The 23688-nt window shown below is 36.7% G+C and overlaps 1 protein-coding gene across 5 annotated transcripts in view; it reads left to right on the top strand.

Annotated features, from left to right (window-relative positions):
• The window catches only part of KIAA2012 (KIAA2012 ortholog), a 152808-nt gene that overhangs the window by 29527 nt on the left and 99593 nt on the right, over positions 1 to 23688 (top strand). For all 5 annotated transcript variants that reach the window (XM_031958315.1, XM_031958316.1, XM_031958317.1 and 2 more), the window contains 7 exons: positions 3742 to 3899; positions 5386 to 5575; positions 6586 to 6716; positions 9956 to 10130; positions 12624 to 12746; positions 19227 to 19373; positions 21179 to 21307. In XM_031958315.1, the coding sequence (XP_031814175.1) occupies positions 3742 to 3899; positions 5386 to 5575; positions 6586 to 6716; positions 9956 to 10130; positions 12624 to 12746; positions 19227 to 19373; positions 21179 to 21307 (1053 nt within the window). The remainder of the gene's footprint in view (positions 1 to 3741; positions 3900 to 5385; positions 5576 to 6585; positions 6717 to 9955; positions 10131 to 12623; positions 12747 to 19226; positions 19374 to 21178; positions 21308 to 23688) is intronic.

The following is a 23688-nucleotide window of genomic DNA, read 5'->3' as shown; positions in this document are numbered from 1 at the left end:
ATAGTTTTCTGCCTTCTGCTATAACAATCTCATTGGCTATTTCTATAGATTCACGGAGCAACCCAGTGGTCCATTGCCATTCTTTAAGGAAGAAACACACAATAAACTATCCCCTCATATTAATCCTAAACACAGAGGAGTTATTATGACTTGTCTAACTGTTAGAATAGGCCAACAGGAATGAAAAGACCAAGAAGGAGGAAGAGTTATACTCAATCCCAGCCTCCAGTTTATCTGCTCCAACACATTACTTCTGCTTAATTGGAAGGCTCAGAGCCCCATGAGCCAAAAAGCGGTTTTTACCTCAGTGGAAGCTCACCCAAGTTTACCTCTCTCCTTCCCCTGCTATCTCGAAGACATTTTTTTGGATCCTTTTTTTTGTAATGTAGTGATGCAAGTCTTTGTCTTTTGTTTTCAACTTCCTGGATCATCTTTTGCAATGAAACACAAGCAAATGAAGCAGGTGGTGATATTTACTCAGAAAAATCCAGGTTTCCCCCACAGACAGATTGAGCTATTTATTCAGACACATCTGTAGCATTCTGCCCTTGGTCAAAACTCTCTCTCTGACCTCACCTGGAAGAAAATTGAATGAGGTGAGGGGTCATTTGGCCATCATTCTACCTCCTCTCTGTGTTCAAAACAGAATAGTTTGGGTCCAAGTTTTTCACCTAGGAAAGCTCTGGGAGATCTGGCTCACTGCCTGGTTATGTATTCAGAGGACCAAGAATGACAAGGTTAATTCAGAGATCATTGTGGAGGTTTAAGTCCATTCTAGGGCAGGCCAGATAGGATCCTGAAACCCATCTTTCCAGATTGGCTATTTCTATAGATTCACAGGGTATCCCAATGGTCCATTGACATTTTTAAAGAAAGAAACACACAATAAACTATCCCATCATATTAATCCTAAACACAGAGGATTTATTATGACTTATCTAACTGTTAAAACAGGCCATATTTCCAGAGTCCTTTCAGACTATAAATATGGAATATTTATTTATAATAAATATGGAAAATAAAATGGAAAAGCATTTATTAAGTACGATGTGCCAAGCACTGTGCTAAGTACTAGAAGTATAAGGAGCTTAAATTCTTATGGGAGGAGTCAAACACAAAAAGGGCACAGTAGACAAGGAGAAAAACACTTTGGTCTGGAAAGGTAAGTGGTATCCTAGGGGAGCAGACTGATATACCCCCAACACATCATGCAGGAAAAATGACAGAGTTGATTTAATCATGATTGCAGAACCAGTTTGGAGGATGGGGAAAGTCCTCATAAAATTCACAGAGGAGATGGTCAGAGAATCAGGAGTGAAATGAAGCAGGACTATATTTTTTTTTCTTAATCATTCAGGACCAACAGTCACTAGTCAGTATTCCAGAAGGGAAGTTTCTCTGATCTGCAAAGGGAGATGACCAGAGAATTGGGAGTGAAGCAATTGAGAATGCCCCAGACTCTGTCAGATTTAACAGGGAGCTTAAATTAACCGTGTCTGTGGTGTTTAGCAGCAAGCCAACTGGGCTTTTAAAGTGGGAGCTGGGCAAGGGTGGGAATAGGACAATTGACAAACAGATACTTGACCCGTACTGATGGAATCCAGGCTGCCCGATGGGGATGAGAACAGACAAAGCGGAGAGGGCTTGGAGGAGGAGGAGGCAGAGTGACATGGGGAAAAGAGAGAGAAGTCATCAGAAAATCAGATCAACTAGTCCAGGAAGGCCCCAGATCTGAAGACAACCCCCACATTGTTTTAAGGATCTGCCCCTGTGAGTGGAGGTGTTGCTACAGACTGGCTCCGACAGAAGCAGGTTTGCCAGATTATTTCATCTATAAATCTACCTTGAGTAAGTGATGAAAATCGCTTCAGGACCCTTTAAACCACTGTTGAAAGATTTGTTAACTGTGCTCTACTCATCTGTTGATTCAGAAACTTCCTGTGTGTTTCACAGATAAAAAAAAAAAAAGTTAACAGGGTAATTCAGAGATTCCATGCAGTTCAAAAGATTCTAGGGTTGAGAGCCAGAAGGGAACTGGGAGATCATCTAACATAATCCTTGAATTTTACAGATAAAGAAACTGAGAGCCAGTTAAAGGATATGTCCTGCTCAAAGTTGCAGAGGTAGCTAATGCCAAAATAGGGATTTAAATCCATCCTTTCTGCCTCCAAATGCAGAATTTTTAACTATGTCATAAATAGTGGCCACATAATGATGGCTAGGTGGTACAGGGTCTGGAATCAAGAGAATGGGAGTTCAAATCCAGCCTCAGACACTTAATAAACATGTAATCTTCAGCAAGCCACTAAACTTGTTAACCTCAGTTTGCTCAACTCTAAACTGGGGATAATAAGAGCATCTACTTTTATTTCATCTGAAATGACTCTGGAAATATGGGTTTCAGGACCCCCCATCTGGCCTGTCCTTAAATGGACCTAAACCTCCACACTGATCTGAATTAATTTGATCATACCCGGTCCTTTGAATACATCACCAGGGTGATTATGAGGATTGAAGGAAACAATATTGGTTAATTGCTAATGCTAACTATTATTATTAGCAAGCCTTCCCTCCCCAAATAATAACAGTCAGCCCAAGTAGTAGCTTATATATAAAGTCCTCTGAATACATCACCAGGGTGATTATAAGAATTAAAGGAAATAATATTGGTAAATTGCTAATACTAACTATTATTATTAGCAAGCCCCCCTCCCCAATAGTAACAGTCAACCCATGTAATAGCTTATATCAAATTAAGCTGTCACTAACTCTGGAGAAGGCTTGACTTTCATTCTGTAGAAAAAAGCATAAGAACTAAGTGTTGCTAACTTTTTGCATCATATCAAATAGGTCCCTGCTCATTCTCCAGACTTGGTTTTCCTTCTTTGTTAAACTATTGGTAATAGTGATTAATGAATAGTGTTATTATAATATAGGGTTATTAGTATAGAATAGTAATGAATAGTAATAGTAATTAATGAATATTATTTTAATTCATTTTTCTGTCATGTCTGACTCTTCCTGATTTCATTTGGGAATTTCTTGACAAAGATACTAGAGTGGTTTGCCATTTCCTTCTCCAGCTCATTTTTATAGATGAGGAAACTGAGGCAAACTAATAGTATAGTAATTAATAATTAATAATTAATTATAGTTCATTAATTGCATAGTAAAACTAAAATTAATTGTGCAGGGCACATGGCAGGTACTTAATAACCTTTTATGGACTGATTGTTTAATATGAGAGAAGCACTATGGAATCTTGAGGGGGAAAATATTGGCCGTGGTGTCACAGGATCAGTTTTCCTGCTTAACACTTGAGTGATCCTGAGCAAATCTTAAGTGCTCTGGTGCTCAGTTTCTCCATCTGCAAAACGAAGGGTTAAACTAGGTGATCTATATCTAGCTCTCACATTCTATGGGATGGTTGATGAAATAATGATAATAATAATGAAGAAGAAGAAGAAATAATTCATGTTTATTAAATGCTTTAAGGTTTATAAAGTACATTCGTTTCCACAACCTTTTGATGCCGATAAGAAAAATGGAGAGAGATGGAGGCAAAGGCATAGTGGAGGAGAGCCTCTAAAGCGAGGATGTGGACTTGGAAAAATGATGGACTGCCAGTTCTGGAACTAAGAGAAGCAATAGGCTGGCAGTTCTGGGAAACCTGCTTTGCTCAGCAGCCATCACCATGCCAACTTTTTGTGTTTCAGTACTGATCCACTGTTTGTCTTACAGATGGAAGTGACCTTGATAGTGAGGAATCTGGGAATAGTGATGTGGAAAAGGAAGATTCCAGAGTTGAGAAACACTGGGAGGAAAAGGTTCCACTACCACCGCTGAGACAGAAGCCTCCAGGGAGAGCTACTCAGCCGAATGATGAAGCCCTTATGGAGGTATTACTTTTAATCTCCCATAACCTATCCTGTAGGGTTCCTTTTGTCTTCTGATTAAATACTGTTCTTCCTAATTAGAAGTTCTTTGGGGTTTTTGAGCATTTTGTCCCTGAACATAGTGTGGGAAAACAGATAACTATGGGAAAATGTAAATTTTACAATAGTCTACAATTAAGGAAGAATTGTGTTATGGTGGAAAATACCATGAGTCAGAGGACCTAAGTCTGAATCTCACCAATGATGCTCATTCATTCGTGTGACCTTGGCTAGACAAGCCATTCAGGCTCTCCAAGTCTCAATTTCCTCATATATAAAAAGTGGAGAGAGGGATTGGCTATATGGCAAGTGTGCTCCCTATAGCAATAATCCTATGACTTTTTTCTGGATGAAAATCAATCTACAGGCACTTACTATGTGTTATCCACTGTGCTAAGTGCTCAGAAAACAAGACTCAAATAATCTCTGCTGGTGGGATACTAAATAGGGGAGACAGACCATATAAAATACATATAGTATAAATATAAAGTCAAAATACACAAATAAATACAATATGGTTTGGAAGGAAAGCTAGCAGTTGAAAGGATTGGGGAAAAGTACAATAACAACAAAAATGATACTTACATTGCATCTTAAAGGTGAATGTGAGGAAAGACCACCTTCCAGGCATAAAGGATGGTTAACGCAAAAAGCTGGAGATGGGAGATGGGGTGTCAGGTATGAAGGAAAGACCAGTTTCACTAGATCACAAAGTATGAGAGAAAGTAATGTCTAGTCTTGCTGGAAAGATAATTGGAAACCTGATTATGCAGGGTTTTAAACGTTAAAGAAAGAAGTTTATATTTTATCCTAGAAGCAAGTGGAAACCACTACAATTAATGGAATTGAGGAATATGTTATATGCTTGAGGAAAATCACTTTGACAGGAATTTGTAGGCTGGGCTGAAGAAGGGAGAGATTTGAGATAGGAGAGTGTAAATAGGAAGCTCGCACTATTGAAAAGGTGATGAAGATCTGAAAAAACATCTCTTAGGATATTTATATGTTCATAAGATCATGAATTGCAATCTGCAAGGGACCAGTTTTAGAGAGCTGTCAAAGATTTTGAGAGGTTAAATGAGCTCCCCCCAGTCACATATAAAGTTAAAATTAGGATATGCTGAAAGAAATGGCTGAAATAATTATTACCAGGATAATTTAGCTTTAAATAATAAACAACAGGAACCATATCTGTTTAAATCTTTTGGTCTGTCATAGTTATTAATTGATGCTGAACAAATGCTTTTGATTGTGGTAAATAGCAACAGAAAAGAAAATTTGACCGAAAGGATCTCCTTCACAACCCTGTGTCTGCCTCAAACATAATCAAGAGGGGTATATGTGATCCTTAATTCCACTAATCAAGTAACAAAAGTCTAGTGCCAAAAGGAAACTTTTCAAGACCTTCATGAAAGTATGTTTATAATTATGATTGTCTGCTATTTTCCAGGACACGTGGATGGAGGAACAGCAAGGAACACAAGCTTTAAAAACGAACCAGAAACAACATGGAAAGTCCCACTCGCCTTTGGGGACTGACTCTGTGTTTGATGACACTGAAACTTCTCAGGTTCTGAGTGGAAGATCCCATAGCACATTCTATGGAGGCAACTTCCCAGACAGGAAGACATACCTCAGTGGTAAGAAGCTCATGGCCCCTGTCTCTAGGTCAATGTGAATCCGCTCTGAAAATTCTGAGAAATATAGAACATAATACTTTGTTTTGACCCCTATTACCTTGGAAATAGGGTAAAAGTAGAAATCCTGGACAGAGGAAAACTGAGAGAGAGGGCAAGGGAATTCTAGCTAGTTAAGAGGCAAACATGATCCAGTGAAGATATGGTATTGGACGTCTAGAAAGACTAGATAAAAGTCTCAATTTGGACATTGATCTAGCTATGTGAATTTGGACAAGTCATTTAAAAACTCTTAGCCTCAGTTTTCTCATCTGCCAAATGGGGGCAATGCTACCTATAATCTCTACTTGACTGGTAGTTACTACTGAAATCAATCTCAATTGTTAAGTGTTTTATAAACTTCAAAGCAATACATAAATGCCCATTTTTATTATCAATTATAAATATTAATACTTATCAAATTAAATAATAAATTCATTGACTTATCTATTATTTAATAATAATTCTGTTTTGTTTAATATGAAAATTTAAATTATAATTATAGTTTTTTATTTATTAGTAATAAGTCATTTTTAGGTGAGCATCCCATTCCTAACCATCCATTCCAGCATTTCTCTCAACCAATGTAGGTTCAAGAATGATGACCTGAGCTTTCCTGATGTCTGCAACATCACCCTCTATCTTTCTTTTAGAGAAAAGGAAATTAACATATCTACCTTTCATTCTACCATCTGTTCCAAACAGGTTTTCATCTGTGATTTACCCTTGTCCCTTCTTAGTTGAAAATAATCTCTCTTTCCTTTGTACCTCCCTATTTGACCTTCCATATTTCTTTTTTTTATTATAGGTAGATATTTGTATACCTGTCTTCTCTCCCCTGCTACTGCTTACTCCATGGGGCCAAGGAACATATCTTGATTTTGTTATATCCCAGAGCAAGGTGTACCTGCTTTGCACATAGCAAGTATTTAATGTTTTTCGATTGAGTTAATCTTCTTTTATTTCTTCACAAGGGAATGTGAAGACCTCCAAAAGCAGACATCAAATGTTTCTAGAACCTCCAAGTGAAAAATGTTTTTTACCACCTGTTCAATCCACTGTGAACTCAGAGCCAAGTACACCTAAAAAAGTAAAGAAAAAAAAGGTTTGTTTAAATAAAATTAATCTGGGCTCAGTGAGTATTATTTTTTTCCATAAGATCATAGATTTAGAGCTTGAAGAGAATTTGGAAACCATTTAGTCCACAGATGTCATTTTGTGAATGATGAAGCTGAAGTTCAGAGATGGTATTTAACTTATGCAAGGTCACAGAGCTAGTGAATCCAGGTTTTCCTGACTCTAGAGGACCACTCTATCCATTGTAATAGTGTGGTACAATCTAAATAATCCCTGCTTTGGAATCAGAGAGCTTGCATTCATATCCCACTTTTGTTACCTGCAACCTGCCTTTGGGCTAGCCCCTTTACCTATCTCTGTCTCAGTTTCCTTATCTGTAAAATAGAGCCTTGGACTCTTAAGTTTCTTATAAATCTGGGATCATCTAACCCTAAGGTACTGGTCTCAATAGAGAAAGAATTAGTCTCTTTTAATATTTAATTCAGAACAGTTAAGTGATGCAGTGGATAAAGAGCCAGGTATGGAACCAGGAACACTCTTCCATACTTCAAATCAAATACACTTAGTCAAATCAAATACACAAATTAGACACTTAGTAGCTGTGTGATCCTGGGCAAGTCACTTAATCCTGTTTGCCTTAGTTTCTTCATCTTCAAATGGGTTGGAGAAGGAAATGGAAAATCATTCTAGTATCTTTGCCCCCCCCAAAAAAAATCCAAATGGATCATGAAGAACCAAATATGACTAAAAAACAACCAAAATATTTAATTCACCATTTAGTGGAAATGGATTCTTGGCAGTTTCAAAAATTCTTGATAATTTCCCCAAATTCATCACCCAGTAGTCATCCTTTTGTAATGAGCCTACTCAGTTGGTAGCCTAATTATTCTAGTGATAGCCCAGAATAACCCACTTTTGTACCACAATAACACATCAGTGAAGGACTTCCATGGAAGAAATAAATAACTTGACAAATAGTAAGACTAACGAAAATTAAACTAACTTTCAATCTATCCCTAAAATAGCCAATATTTATATAATATTTTCATCTCATTTGAGCCTCACCACAAATCTTGGAGGTAGGTGCTATTATTTTCCTTGTTCTATAGATGAAGACATTTAAAGTATATGATACACCTGTCATCTTAGTAACAGCAATAAAATATCTTTTCAAAGGGACTAGAAGGACGTTAGGGAAAGTTAGAGATCAAGAGGGAAAGTAGAGGGTTATTTTGGGGGCTAAGGAAGGAATGGGGAGATATGTTATCCACATAGGAACTTGAGCTTATAAAAATTGACCTTTGTCAAATCTGAGGTCTCCAGTAAATCCTGGGAAACTTAAAAATGGAGTAGTTTTGAGCTCAACTTGGGATCACTTTCCAAAACCTGAGGACATATGTTTCTTGTCCAATGAAGAGAACTGGGAAAGAAAAGCAGATAATCTATGGGCCAAATATTGGTTCACCCGCTGCTGCCCAGCTTTCTCTTTCTGAATGATGGATCAGCTTCAGGTCTGACCCTATCCTAAGATTCTATTTCAGTTTTGATTGATTTGGAGGGGATGGGGTGGGAATTTGTTTCAGTCTGAAGTGGCCCCAACAGCTACATCCAAACTGAATAAGGAAACACCACAAACTGGATACATTCCCCCAATGCTGACTCCTGCCCCTCTACCCCCAGCCTGGGGCCTATCCAGAGCAGCTTGTACAATTGGACTTCACAGTAGATTTGGACATGTATCCACGAACAAATCTCTCTGACCTTCAGTTTATTCATTTGAAAAATGGGGATAAATATGTCAATGTAGTCTAGTGAAATAGGAAGAATGAAGCATTGACTTTGGAATCTGAGAATGTGACTCTAAAATCTGGTTCTGTGACCCGAAGCAAATCACTTCCAGCTCTCCAGGGATCAGTTTTTTCTTCTGTAAAATGAGGCAATTAGACTAGATGATCTCCAAGGGTCTTTTCAGCTCTTGATCCTCTGAACCAAACCATAGAAAGAAGTCATTAAGTAAGAGGAAGAGAAATAGCCCCCTTCTTTCTATTGCCAAGATTTATGGAATGAAAGTTCTCTTATTCAATATTAAAACTACAAATTCTGCATGTTTTAATTGGGATGAAGAAGTTAAGACTGGGATGGACTGTCACACAAAACCACCCACAGTTCAAGAGAATGGTTTTGATTTCTACTTGGAGTTCTAAATGCATACTTTGTCAAAGAAATTACCCCTGATCTGCACTCCATGATTGCAATTGGTGGCCAGTGAGCACCTGTGTAGTCAGTATCTCCAAAAGTATAAAGAACTTATATACCTGTGCTGAGCTAATAATTTTCTTAATGTTTCACGGTGATAAATACTACCTTACACATTGTAGGTTGAATTACCTTCCTTGTTCAAATTTAGCTTCACTAGAAACTAGCACACATTTGTGGGTTGTATTTCTTCCACCACCACCCCCCCAACCCGCTTTTCCCTTTTTTTTGAGAATGAAAAAAAAAGTATATAATTTTCCTCCTGTGAAACTGAGCTCCCTGAAACCTTGCATTAAAACATTTCTGAGAGCAGAGACCATATGTCAAAAATAGCAAACCAAAAAGGAGAAATTTTTCAGTAACTTCTGAATAATTGAAAACAGAAGTTTTTATTACTATCTCTATTCCACATATTTTTTTAAACAGAAGAAATCTGGGCCAAGTCTGTGACTGATTCTGACACTCAGGATTTGGGTTTTTTTTTTCAGCTATGTTCATATTAGAGAAACAGAAAAACCTGGACACCCTGGCAACAGGGATGTTGGTCTAAACTCTGAAAGAATGGGGAAGAGATAGTTGCCTAGAAAATAGGCTCGAAAATCTGGGTTCTACTTAAAATTCTTCATCTAAGCAACCTGGCTGGTTGTTGAATCCCACTTTGTTTCAGTTACTTCATCTACAAGTGAAAGAAAAAAATCCATTTCCTTTCAAAAGTATCCTAAGATCATGAAATTATTCTATCTGCCTGAGCTGAATTAAACAGGACATCTTCATTACTCCAGTTATACAGTTAGGCAAACTGTGAAGGGATATGATTAAAGTCAGAATGTAGAGTACCTAATTCCCAGATTTACCTTTAGTTTTTTCACCATTTACCAAAGTTGCCTTAGATTAAAGATCAGCATTATCATGAATGATATAAAAGAAAGTTATAATATCATCTGTGTATCAGGCATCAATGTTTGAATACCTACTATGTTGGGTTTTGTTTTGTTCATAATTTTCACGTAGATGTCAAAGAGTTTGAAATTGCCTTCTATCACAGAAGAACTACCCAGAACCCAGGATCCCCTGAAGAATTCATTTAATGACTATAGCATCCCAGAGGAGTTGCTTATCCTTCCAGTGGAGGTTCATTTATGTGCTGAGCACCAGCTCAAAGAGAGAGAGAAAGGACAAAAAGAAGGTATGTGTACTGGTGATAGGACAGACTAACGAAGATAGAAATGATCCACTTTAACTATGATACACTTCTCGGTAACATAGTGATCCAAGACAATTCCAAAAGACTTGTAATGGAAAATCCCATCCACATTCAGAGAAAGAACTTTGGCACCTGAATGCAGATCAAAGCCTCCTATTTTGGTTTTTTCTTTCTCCTTGATTTCCCCTTTTATTCTGATTTTTCTTTCACAACAAGACTAACAGAAATATGTTTAACATGATTGTACATGTGTAGCCTATATAAAATTGTTTCTAACTTGGAGGGGAGGAGGGAAGAAGAGAGAAAAATTTGGAACTCAAAATCTCACAAAAACTATCTTTACATGTAATTTTAAAAAATAAAATGTGATAAAGTAGAAAAAAAAAAAAAAACAACCTGCTTTTAAAGATGACCCAGCTAAAAGGAACTTTTTACTTTTATAGATTCATCTAGAAGGATTTAATATGGGGTCACTCATATCAGTGCAAATTTTCAGCTTATGCCCCAAGGAAAGATTCCTTCTGGTCCTTCCTAAACCATTCTATTTTAGCTACTCATTTGCTTTTGGTAATTTATTTACTTCCTGTATTCCTTTATCTTGAAATCAGCAGAGTCCTTTCATGTAATTTTTGTTGCTGTTCAGTGATTTCAGTTGTGTTCCCTGACTCTTTGTGACTCCATTTGGGGTTTTCTTGACAAAGATACTGGAGTAGTTTGTCATTTCCTTCTCTAGCTCATTTCACTGATGAGGAAACTGAAGCAAACAGAGTTAAGTGACTTGTTTTGAAAGTGTCTTGAGAATGATTTTGAACTCGTCTTCTTGACCCAGACCCAGTGCATTATCCACTGCACCACTTAACTGGCAAGGATATTGCAAATAGGCTGAAGAAGGAATGGCTTGGAAGGGGAAAGAGCAGTGAGAAAGCTAATATTAAATAGTTTTAATTTTTATAAATTTAAATTAATTAATAGGCAAAAGATGAGGGCCTGAACTAGGATGGTAGGAATGGGAATAGTAAGGGAAAGACAGAAGAAAATTTGGAGAGAGAATTGATAAATTTAGTTGTAGGTGGAGAGGGAGTGCAAAAAGTCAAAGATGACAACTTCATACAAGTAACTACTAGGAAAATGCATCCATTAACAGTAAAAGGAAAGTCAAGAAGTGAAGGTTTTTATGACAGCAATGTCTGGAATATTACAGCTATCCAGCCAACACCTAGAAATGTAAATCATCCAGAGCTTCAGGAAGAAATTATGATTAGAAATGTTTCACAGACATACTCAAAGAAATGATATTTAAAGTTATGGGAGTGAGTGAACTCACTAAGGAAAGAGATTGAGAAAAAGGAGAAGACAGGCTAAAGCTCTTTTTGTAGTAACAAAGAAATGGAAGTTAAGGAGATGTTCATCAATTGGAGAATATGAATATAATGGAATATATGAAGAAAAGACAAATAAGATGGTTTCAGAGAAACCTGAGAAGACTTATATGAACTGATGCAGAGAAAAAAGGAGTAGAGCAAGAGAATAATTTTATACAATAACAACAACATTGTAAAAATGAACAATTTTGGAAAGACTTAAGAACTCTGATCAAGCAATGATCAACTATGAGCTCAGAGACCAATAATACATAATACTATCCAACTCCTGAACTAATATGCAAAATGAGATGTACATTTTGATAGATGGCCAGTATGAGGTTTTTGTTTTGCTTGAATATGCATATTTGTTACAAGGTTCTAATTTTCTTTTCAGGGAAGAAAGAAGAAAAAGAGATGAAGGGGAGAGAGGAAAGAAAGGGGGAAAAGAACAAGGAGAAAGTAAGGGAAGAAGACAGAGATAGAAAAAAAGTTAGAAACATATACACATAAAGACAGAGAGAGAATGAGTTTATAATCTTAGGGATAGCCACAATAAGATATCTTTAAAACTAAGAAAAATCCTCAGTGGGAGGAAATGATTTTCCAATTATGGAGAACCATGAAGGAAAATCAGGAGTATTTTCAGAGATGAGAAGCAATAAAGATTTTCTCTTTTCCATGTTCTTTCTAATGACTACCCTGACAGGTAAGTCAAGAAGCTAGCCAGACTATCCCATTTCATGGCTCTAAACTAATGTCTTAAATGTCATAGTCAACCTAGTATAGTAGAAATCCCTCTGGACTGAGAGATGAATGGTCTTAGTTCTTATCTTTGCTCTGCTACTAAGTGACTTTAAGATAGTCACTTCCATGGTATACTCTGTATCTTGATGTACTCCTCTCTAAAATGAAGGGATTGGACGGGAGAACTTCTAATAGGCTATGATATGCGTGTTGAGTGTGGCCCATCCCTACAAAAGATCAAGAAAAGCAATGAGAGACACATCCTCCAAAGAGGAAAATAGAACCTTAATTTTAGGATCAGGAATGGCTAGTAAATGGCCACTCCATAAGGTTCCTTTTTTCATTTTACTCTGTTTTCACTTTATAGAATCTTGGAACACTGAATGCAGTCCCGAGGCTGATGCAGAAGGAAGATCTTTTCCAAGACAGTCTCTGAAGCAAGCCTGTTATTCTCAGCAACCAGGGACTGTGCAACTCCCAAGGGACGCAGGTGGGAACTCACCATTGATTTCAGACTCCTTCTCCCTCCCTCCATTATACTTTAGACAACTTGTTCTGGAAGGAAAAAGATAGGAAAAATTCTCTCATCTAAAGGAGAGGTCAGTTTATTTAGATCAAGATAGCTTGAGCAAATTTGATTCCTAGACCATCACTGTGAGTAGATGATTAAACACTGGATTTGATACCTCAGATTGTACTGACTGTGTGACCATGAGCAAGTCATGGAATCTCTGTGTTTCCTCTCTGTAAAAGAAAGAGGATGAATTCAGTGATTTCAAGAGCTTTTTATCTATGACGCTATGATCAACCTTCTGATAATAATTTGTTATTAGAAATTAAAGGTTATTTATGGCTAAGAATGGATCATAGATCGTGATTTGGCCAGAAGCCTTTAAGTAGGAGCAATGGAATTGAAAGAGACAAATTTGAGCTTAAGAAAGGGGGAAAAACAGGTTGCCTTGGGAGGAAGGAGATTTCCTATCCTTAAATGTCTCAAGCAAAGGAAAGAAAGGAAAAAAGCATTTATGGAGTGCCTACTATTAGGCATCTATTAAGTGCTTACTATATGCCAAACTCTTTGTAGAGCACTTCACAAATATTATCTTATTTGATTCTCATAACAAAATGAAGATGATAACATTATGATCATAATTATTATGATGATTATTCCTATTTCAAAGATGAGAAAACTGAGGCTGAAAGTGGTTACACAGCTAAGAAAGTGTTGAAGATAGGATTTGAACTTAGTTAAGATTCCTCTAATTCTTAGTCCAGCCCTTTAACTCCTATCCCTCTTACCTGCCTCAAAGGCTGGATAGCTATGCTTGGGGTTGAGGACAATCTTGTATAGAAGGATGGATTGGACTGCTCTGTTCTGATAATCTGTGACTCTGTAATGTAGATATGGAAGGGACTTTTGAGAAAATCCAGTCTATTTCTTTCCTTTTTCCAATGAGGATCCAGAAAAAAATGAAAAGGTTAAATGACTTACTCAAAGTTATATAGCTAATTAGTTGTAGAACTAGGACTAGAACCCAGGTCTTTTTTTATTTCCAATCCAGTATGCACCTTCCTCCATCTCCCCTCCCATTCTCATTTAACTGGTTGAATCAAACAATCAATAAGTATTTATTAAGCACCTAGTATATGCTAGGTTGAGTAACTAGGGGGCACCATGGCTGGAATCAAAAAGACCTGAGTGCGAATTTGACCTCAGATATTTACTAGCTGTATAATCCAGAATAAGTCCCTTAACTTTGTTTGCCTCAGTTTTCTCATCTGTAAAATAACCTGGAGAAGGAAATAGCAAATTACTCCAATATCTTTCCCAAGAAAACCCCAAATGGGATCACAAAGAGTTGGACATTACCAAAACAATTAAACAATAATATACTAGGTACATTGGCTATAAATACAATAATGGATACAAATACTGACAATGAACTTATTAAAGTAAATGTGGCCAAGAGAGCAACCGAGAATTTTTTTAAAGTAGAATTTTAAACACTGTGGCACCTAGATAGAAAACAGACCTTTTAACCAATCATTCCTAAAATTGGACCATATGATAATAAATCTAAGAACATAGCATATAAATGTGAACACAATCAATTAGTAAATATTTATTAAGCACCTACTATGTGCCAGGCATTGTGCTCAGCACTGTGGATATGAAAATAGGCAAAAAATATGCCTTCATAGAGCTTACAGTCTAATAGTTATTATTATTTTATATATAGTGTGTGTAGATAGGTAGAAAGAAAGAGATGGCCAATTTTGGAATCTTTTTTTCTTGACTATACATGTTCATAATAGGGTTTTTTTTCTTGTGTTCTCAGTTAGGGAGGGAGAAGCAGAAAGGAAAGAATGTAGATCAGAAAATAAAATCTAACTTTCTTAAAAAATGTTTCTTTTCTCCAGCACCTCGAGCAGTGCTGTGCATATAGCAGCCACCTAATAAATTTCATCTTAAAAAGAATCAGAAGAGATACAGGGTGGGCAGAGGATCATTGTAAATTAAGATATGCTGATTTGAGGAAATCCAGAAACCAGAATGACAAAACATGGTGGGGAGAAACTAGATGGAAATAGAAGAGATTATCATCAGAGAACATGATAGACTATTGGATTATATTCAGAAAGAAGAAATATATGAGGGTTTGGGGAATGGATCACAAGCCTAAGAAAAAGTATAGTAGGACAGAGATAGGAAACTTCAGTTATTCAGACATCTACTGGAATGTCTTTTTGGTCAAAAGCAGAGCAGCTATTTCTTGCTTTACCTGAATGATAATTTTATCCTTCAAAAGAGGAAGAGGCAAGGAGGTAACTAATAAGGTAGAAGGAGTACCAGCCTTGGAATCAGAACTTGTGCAAGGTTTTGCAAGGGTTAATGTTGAAAAATTATCCATGCATATGTTTTGAAAATTAAAAAGCTTTAATAAAAAAAGAATTTGTGGGGAAAAAGAAGACATATGGTCACATTTGACATACAATTTAGAATTGAGGAGAAATTTCAAAGGGTTCAGAAATAAAAAGGATAGGATAGACTCAAGGTCATCCTGACTTTGTGCAAGGGAAGTCACTTTAGGAAGAAGGAAAGGCTCTCAACAAAATTAGGAAGATACAAAAAAAAAAAAAAAAAGAAGAAGAAGAAATCATTCCAATAAAAAGGAAAAGGAGGAATTGTCTAAAAAATGGACATTGATACTCTTGAGAACTCACCAACAATTGTAGATTTTTAAAAGAGTGGTATAAAATATAGAAGCAAAAGCAAGTAATTGAGCATTTACAGAAACACAGAACTGTATGATTAAAAAGAGTGTCAATAATACTGGCTAAGATTTACAAAACAGTTTAAGATTTGCAAAATTATACATACATGTTATAAAAACTCCATAAATTATAGGGACATAAATTATTATCCCCATTTTACATGTGAGAAAAGTGGGGTTGATTTGCTCTAGGTCACACAATTAAGTAAATATCTGAAGCAGGGTATCAGCTCAGTCCTTTATAACTGCAGGTTTAATGTTGATACCTTATATCACCCAGCTATTAACCTAGTGATTAAGACTAGGTAAGAAATGAGGCAGAGAATGGCTTTTTTTTACCTAGTCATTCAGTTCAACTAACTTTATTTCCTTTTTTGATAACGTCTCTAGATTGGTACAATAGAGTAATACTATAAATATATATTTACCTATATTTGACAAAGTCTCTCATCCAAGATGAAGAGAAATGGGCTACATAACAGTCTATTTAGGAAGATTCAAAATTATTTGAACAATGCCTTACATAAGTATGGTCTTTATGTATACTCTGGCCTTATTCTCATAACACTAACAAGTCAGATCCCTAGAATTTTGCTGTCTATACTTCTCCTCAGAGTTCCAGGAGTATTCTGGGAGTATCTTTCTAATACTATCTAATCAAACCCCCATTCTGTTGTGGTCAGTGTCATTTGCCAGCGCTTCAATGTCTTTGCCAGTGACCATTCTCCCTACCCCTTCTTAAATGTTTGTATATTCTTATATATCTCAAGTATGAAAAAGAGCAAGTTGCATGCTATTTTGTTCTCCTTTCTGTAACAGTATATTTCTTTTACTTCTTAAAATGCTCAGAACAAAAAGTAATCCAACTCAAGTCCTCTATTATTTTAGTTAACGCCTTCAATATCTTTTGAGGATACCAAGGTTTCGAAGGGACACTTGTTTCTTTTCCCACTATTATGTCATAATGTTATCACTTATAATGTCATCCCTTCCAAATGTTCAAATAAATTTACCTTTCTTGCTTTCTTTGTATTCTTGTGTTTGTAATTCAAGGTTCCCAACTAGTCCTGGTGTTTTCATTGGGAATGTTTTAAAATTCTCTAATCTATTAAAAATCCATATTTTTCCTATACAATTATGATCATCTTTGCAGAGTAAGTATTCCTGATTGTAAGCCAATATCTTTTGCTTTTTGAAATATTATACTCCATGATTTTCTCTCGTTTATGGCAGGTACTACTAGGTCTTGTGTGATCTTGACACTAATTCCCTGGTACTACTGCTTTCTGAAATCTTCAAGTACGGTTTTTTTTTTTCTTTTGATGTAGAAGCATGAAATTTTGACTATTACAGTCCTTCAATATTTTCTTTTGAGGGTTTCTTTCAAGAAGTGATTAATAGATACTATCTAGCTCTCTGGGAGGTTTTCTTTTATGATTTCTTGAATTTAGTGTACAGACTGTCTTTAGTTATGGTTTTCAGGGAATCTACTGATTCTTAAATTCTCTCTCCCTAACTTGCTTCATCAATCAGTTTTTTTTTATTTCAAATAACTGGCATTTTCTTCTGTTTTTCAATCTTCTTTTATTATGTTCTATTTTTTTGCTGTTTCACAAAGTCATTGATTATTGTTTGGTCTATTCTCATTTTCAGGAAGTCCATTTCTTGAATATGGTTTTCTACTTTTTCTTCTAAGCTATTTAAGTTTTTCTTCCAGTTTTCTCCTCTATCATATTTATTTCATGTTTTCATCTCTTGTTTCATTTCTTCATGTAGTCTTTACGGGAAATCCATTTTTCTTTTGAGTTTCTAACAGCTATCTCCTCATAGGTTGGATTTTGGAGATATCTCTGGATCTACTATAGCATTCTGTATATTGTATTTACTACTAATTTCTTCAGCTTCTAAATAGAGTCCTTGTGCCAAGACCAGAATTCTCTTTCTGCTGCACTTTTAGATAAGAGTACTCAGCCCTGCTCGATTTAAACTTAAGTCAGCTTGGTTCCTAAACTGATCTCCATCTCCCAGAATTAAACTTAATTAAACTTCATAGGAACAAGATTAGAGTGTCATGATTAGGACAAAAATTCAGCTGAAAAAGATCTAAAAGTTTTATAAACTTATAACCTTAGTTCAAGATAAGTTAAAAGTGTGAGATGGTAGCTAGAAAATCTTAGGCTTCATTGAGAAAGGATAAAATCTAATGCCAAGAGATTACAATTTGTAATATCCAGGCTAGCTTTCTAGGGGTCCTCCGGACCAGGCCTTGGTCTCAGTAGGATAGTCACCATGAGGATTGTCAGGAATAGTCTAAAGTCTTTATTGTCTCCTTCACAGTCTGTTCACTCTGACTGACTGTTTCTGTCCCCAGATCTCTCAGCCCTTAAATACCTAATTAAATACAAATAGTAATGTAATGTGATTTTCCCATTACAATTACATCATTACAGCATGCTGAGTATGTGTGAACTAGAGAACCATTACATCACCATGCTAAGTACTAAGTATATGTGAACTAGAGAACCATCATCTCATCAATCACACTGAGTTAACACCTTGTCATAAGCATCTTTGTTTCAAGTATACTTCTCCAGAGTTCTGGCCCTCTACAACAATTCTGTTACATTTTGCTCTGTTTAAACCTCATCTAATGTATAATGTTCATTTTGAGTTTTGTGTTCATTTCTGAGCACCATAAAGACATCCAAAGGAGAGAAATCTGTTGGGTGGAAGTTCTCAAATTCATGTCATATGTGGACTATACCCAGGGAACATTTAGCCTAGAGAAGACTTGGGAATAAAATGTCTTCCAAGTATTTGAAAAGCTGTCACCTGAAAAGGGGACCACTGCATGATGTAGTAAATAGGACTCCTAGGCCTGCTGACAAAGAACTGAGTTTAAATCTGCCTATGTGCCTCAGTTTCCTCCTCTGGAAAATGGAGATGATAATTGCACTATTTCCCAGGGTTGTTGGAAAGACCAAATGAGCCAATACTTGTAAAGTGGTTGGCACAGTGCCTGGCACATAGTAGGCATTGTCGAAATGTTAAACTTATTCGCTTTAAGAATTGATTAAGAATAATGAGTGGGGTTTTCTAAGAGTCAGCTTTAGGCTTGATGTCAGGAAAAGTTTCCTAAGGGTGAAACTTATATCCAAGTAAAACAGGCTGCCTCAGGCAAAAATTCTTCCTCAACAGAGATCTTAAAGCAAAGACTAAATGACCATTTCTTTAGCATGTGGCAGAGAATGTCCTTGTTTAGATTTGGATTGGACTGGAAGGTTCATCTGAGAATCCTCTGGAGCTCAGGATTTGGGACCAGTGGATCTCTATTCAACTCTTCTCTTGAATTTAGAACCAGTACGATCATAGTAAATCTGTTAGCTGATTAACATGAGACCTCAGGTCCTCAATTGGAAAATGAAGAAGATATACTGTATGACTTCTGGAGTCCCATTCTAAGTCTACCGTCTTCCTATATGTTGTGGATATAATGCTTGACCAATTCTATTTCACCCAATCACATAAAGCACTTGCCTATTGTCCCCTTTGCAAAGCAAAAGAAGAACAGAATTAGGAATGATTGGAGCTAACCCACAATGATCACCAATAGCCATCATTCATACTTTTTCATGACCTTCTTACTAATAAATGTGTTTTTTTCTCATTTGTTTCACTCTGTTTGCTTCTTCCAGGTACTGATTTTTCTCACCCACATGGAATTACTCAAGAAATAAGAAATATAGGGACGAAGAGTAGCAAGATTCAGCAGAAAACATCTGGTTCCAGAAGTCCCAAAGACTTGATGGATGATGATAGTGACCTTCTGGAAGATTTCACAGGTACCTAACCACTCCATCTTGCTTGATATGTGCTTGTTATTTACCGGATCCAAAGTAGTATACCTGGGCAGTGCTATGAGATTTCTGATGGTCACTACACTGACAAGGAAAATCAGCATCAACTTTGGGAATGTCAGTGGGGTTAGCGTTCACCCCGCAGCTTCATTCCTAAAGAGTCAGTACATGTTTGAAGGTTTCGTTGCACCAACATGCACTGCCAAGCCATTTGGGTTTTCCTCATCCCTGGCAAGGGCAATGTGATGACATAGCCTCATTGTGCTAATGGAGAAGCATTAGCTACCCTGTTTACCCAGCACACACCACCCAAAGTTATCATGGGCCTTCTGGGTGAAAATGAGCCCAACAAACATAGTGAGTGTTAGAGTGGTCCAGAAAGAAGTGAGATATTTCTCCCAGGCACATTTTAGCTCTGGGCAGATCTAAGAATTTCTGAATTTGAAAGCCACTCTTGCAGAAAAAGTATGACCCCAAAACTCTATGTCAATGATGCCAGAACTACATAGCTTTGTTTATTGATCATTTGTTGACTTTTTGTCTGAATGGAAAAATGGATGTCTTTATCCTTCAGATCAGGTAGAACCTTCTTAATTTCTCCATCAGTTGAGCACATTATAGAGTTGGCTTAAGTCAAAGAGACATTAGAGAACATCATCTGACCCAAAGTATAATGACTATTCTTGATGATGATGTTGATATAGAACAAATTTTAGGTGCCCCTGAGGATACCTATACCAACATTAAGGTCTTTCTATAGAGAAGCAATATAAAACAGTGCAAAGGTGCTAGAGTAGGACTCAGGGAAAAGATGGGTTTAAATCCCACCTCTAACATGTACTGTCTAAATGATCATAAAGAAGTCATTTAGTCCTGAACCTCATTCTCCACCAAAAAAACTCATAGTACCCTTTTGGCGACCTTGTTTTAAAGATCAGATGTAAAGTCATTTGTAAATCTAATAGTACTATATGTGCCAATTATTATTAAGTTCTGGGACCTTGAGGTAATCATACCATGTGCTTATCCCATCTACCTTTCAATATAGTTATACAGGTAAAATCTTGGTTAAAATAAAAGTCAAGGACAGTGTGGAAGAAGAGAGAAAATAAAAGGAGATGTGATAAAAAGGGCAGTGTGCAGCCCGAGGGGGCTGTTTGTAGGAAAGGAAAGAGGGGGCCCTGTTGCTAGGCAGCCAGTCCCAGTTTTGCCAACATTTGCTTCAGTGACAGTCAGGGAATTTTTATACGACTGCCTCTGAAATCTTTTTTTTAAAACACTAGCTGGTAAATATACCATCTTCTCCTCCTTCTATCCAGTGTCTCCCTGAGTCACTAGGTAGCATTTCCCCCAAATCCATGGCTTGAAGTTATCACCTTGATCTGCAGTTGGCTCTTGTCAGCACCCAAAAACATACAAATGTATTTGTGCAACTGCCTGTAAGGCTACAAAACATAGGTTTTTTTTTTATTTTTTTGTGAATGGGATGGTCTCTTGACCTTTCACTCCTTCAGGTGTTGCTAATCCTGCTAATTCAGAGATTTCTTCAGACATTTTAGTTGAGTTTCAACTCGAACCCTATCAACTTGGTTGTTCTTTAAAAAAATTATTTTGATGACTGTATTTCAATTCGTTCCTTTTGTAATTTTATGTATTTTATTTTACACACTTAAGAGCATTATTTTGAGAAAGGGGTCCATAGATTTCACAGGCTGCCAAAGGGGCCCAAGACACAAAAAGAGGTTTTTTAGTTAAAGCCTCTGGACTAATGCCTTGTGTTTATTTTCAAGGGAGTTCACAGGACCCAGCACTTGGAAACATCTTGATGGGGCCTGCTGAAGATATTGTTTGCCAGCCTTTCTTGGGTTCTGGCCAAAGCATGGACCTCCCTCTTCAGCTTGACTTTGCATCAGGTGAAGGTAAGCTGACACATTCCAGGTCAGTCATTTTTTTCAAAGGGAAAAATTTTGCCTGTAGCTCCTAAAACTTCCCAGCGATAGAGAGACATCATTAAAATCAGACCAAAGTCAGCAGTTTTCCCCCTCTCGCTGACACAGTACTGCTTCTGTAGTTCAGTACAATAAGCTAATGTTTGCATAACAAGTTTACTCACGCTGGAGAATCTTGGGAGAGAAGTTCCAGGCTCCTCTTGGAGGAGGAGGAGGGGGAGGAGGTCTAATGTACATGGTTGATTCCTTGATGAGAATGATAACGCCCCTTTGGTATTTGCCCAAACTAAACACTGCCCTTCTTTTCTTTCCAGCCAACCTCTCGAATCAGAGGTGGCTAATTGGTAAGCGGGTCAGGTATTCATGTTATGTGCGTCGGTTCACCAGCGTGAATCATCTGGCTCCTGACAGATATGCAAAGCAATTTCCAAAAACCCTTCTGGCATGTTAGCTTGTTGGGAGAGGATGGCTGATTTAGGGGTTAGAGCTATTTTGCAAAACATTATGCAAAGAAGAAAAAAAAAATGAAGGCAGACGGTAGAGGATGTCAGATGGCCAAAACATATTGGGATATGTTTGTATAAATATGGTCATCACGAGTGTTGATGATGGAGATAAAGAATGGGATCTAGGAGGTTGATGTCATAGCCTTTCAAGCAAAAGGAGTCAGGAGATTAGTATTCTAGATCAAGCTCCTTTGTCTAGCTTTGAACTAGAGCAAGTTACTTCCCTCTGAACCTTAGTTTCTCGACTAGATGATTTCTAAAGTTCCTTCTAATAAATGAATGAATAAAGTTCCTTTCAGCTGAAACATCCAATTGTTTTCTATCATCATCACATTTGGGGGAAATGTATTTTCCTGCTATTGAAATAGCTACTTTTGATCTAGGGATTCCAGGGGTTCATAGTTAGTGACTGTTTCCTTTGAATGACATTTTATTTAAAAGTCCGATTGTATATTCTATGAATGTGTGTGGCTTGACAACAGCTTCTGAATCTTCTTCTGTCTGGTGTATACCATGAAGTGACTATAAATACCACTTTATTCTGCAGTTTTTATAACAGTTTCCCACTAATTAAACAGGTCTTAACCATCATCAACAATACCCAGTTGGTATAAAAGCTGGAAAGTGAATATGATTCTAGTTACCTGCCGTATCAGTAGTAAGTAGAATAGTAACTTGGGAGATTAAAAGCAGTCATTTAACCAAAACATCCTTTCTACTGATGGTCAAAGGGGAAAGGACAAAGTTTGAGCCACTAAACAAGTTTAAGCCAACCTACAAATGGTAGCATGGAGTATTCAAAGAAGAATCTCACAGCAACCCTAGGAGGTAGATGTTATCCCCATTTTATAGTTGAAAAAACTAAGATAAACAGACATGAAATAACTTGGCCCAGAATCACTCATATAAATGTTTAAGGCCAGATTTGAATCAGTTCCTTCTGATTCCAGGCCCAGTACTCTGTACCACTTAGTTGCCTAAGATAGCCACTGAAGGTTTTTTCAGCTGTGAAATCTTGTGATTCTTCTTATTTGATTTATATTTAATTTGAAATCCATAAAAACCCTCAATCTTTTCCACATAAAACTATCGATAATTTGTTCTCATTGTCCCAAAGTGTATTTGTACTGGTGTTTTTCTTTTTAAACCAAGTAAGGAATCTTTCATGTATTAAATTTCATTGTATGTAATTTGACCCATCACACTAACCTGGCAAAAACATTTGCATCCAAATTCTATCATCTAATGTATTAGCTATCTCTTCTAGCTTCATCGTATTTGCAAATTAGAAAATTTTTTTGGTTTGATTTTTTTTCAGTCATGTCAGATTCTTTGTTACCCCATTTGGGATTTTCTTAGCAAAGATACCAGAGGGATTTGCCATTTCTCTCTCTAGCTCATTTTATAGAAAAGGAAACTGAGGCAAATAGTGACTTGCACAGGGTCACACAACTAGTAAATGTTTGAAGTCAGATTGAACTCAGGAAGATGAGTCTTCCTGACTTACAATCCAGCACTCTACTATACCACCTGGATGCCCTTAGAAAAATAGATCACCTATGATCTTATCCAAATTATTAATAAAAATGTTGAACCAAATGGAAGAAAACCCTCTAGTATATAATCCATTAAAATTTTTCTTGAGGGTTATTATTAAATCATAAAATCGTGGATTTAGAGCTTGAAAGAAACTTAGCAGCCATTGAATCCAGCCCACTCATTTTCTGTTAATGTCCATGCTGTCAAACAATTTTTTTAAAGTGCATGCTAAGGGCATGCACCCTAATTTTCTTTCTGTACCCTAAGATGTTATGTATCTAAGACTGATGACTTGAATTCATTGAG

The sequence above is a fragment of the Sarcophilus harrisii genome, chromosome 3 (assembly GCF_902635505.1).
Source record: "Sarcophilus harrisii chromosome 3, mSarHar1.11, whole genome shotgun sequence".
In the NCBI taxonomy this organism is placed as follows: domain Eukaryota; kingdom Metazoa; phylum Chordata; class Mammalia; order Dasyuromorphia; family Dasyuridae; genus Sarcophilus; species Sarcophilus harrisii.
Note: the sequence above shows the minus strand (reverse complement) of the source record. Positions and strands in the feature narration are given on the sequence as shown.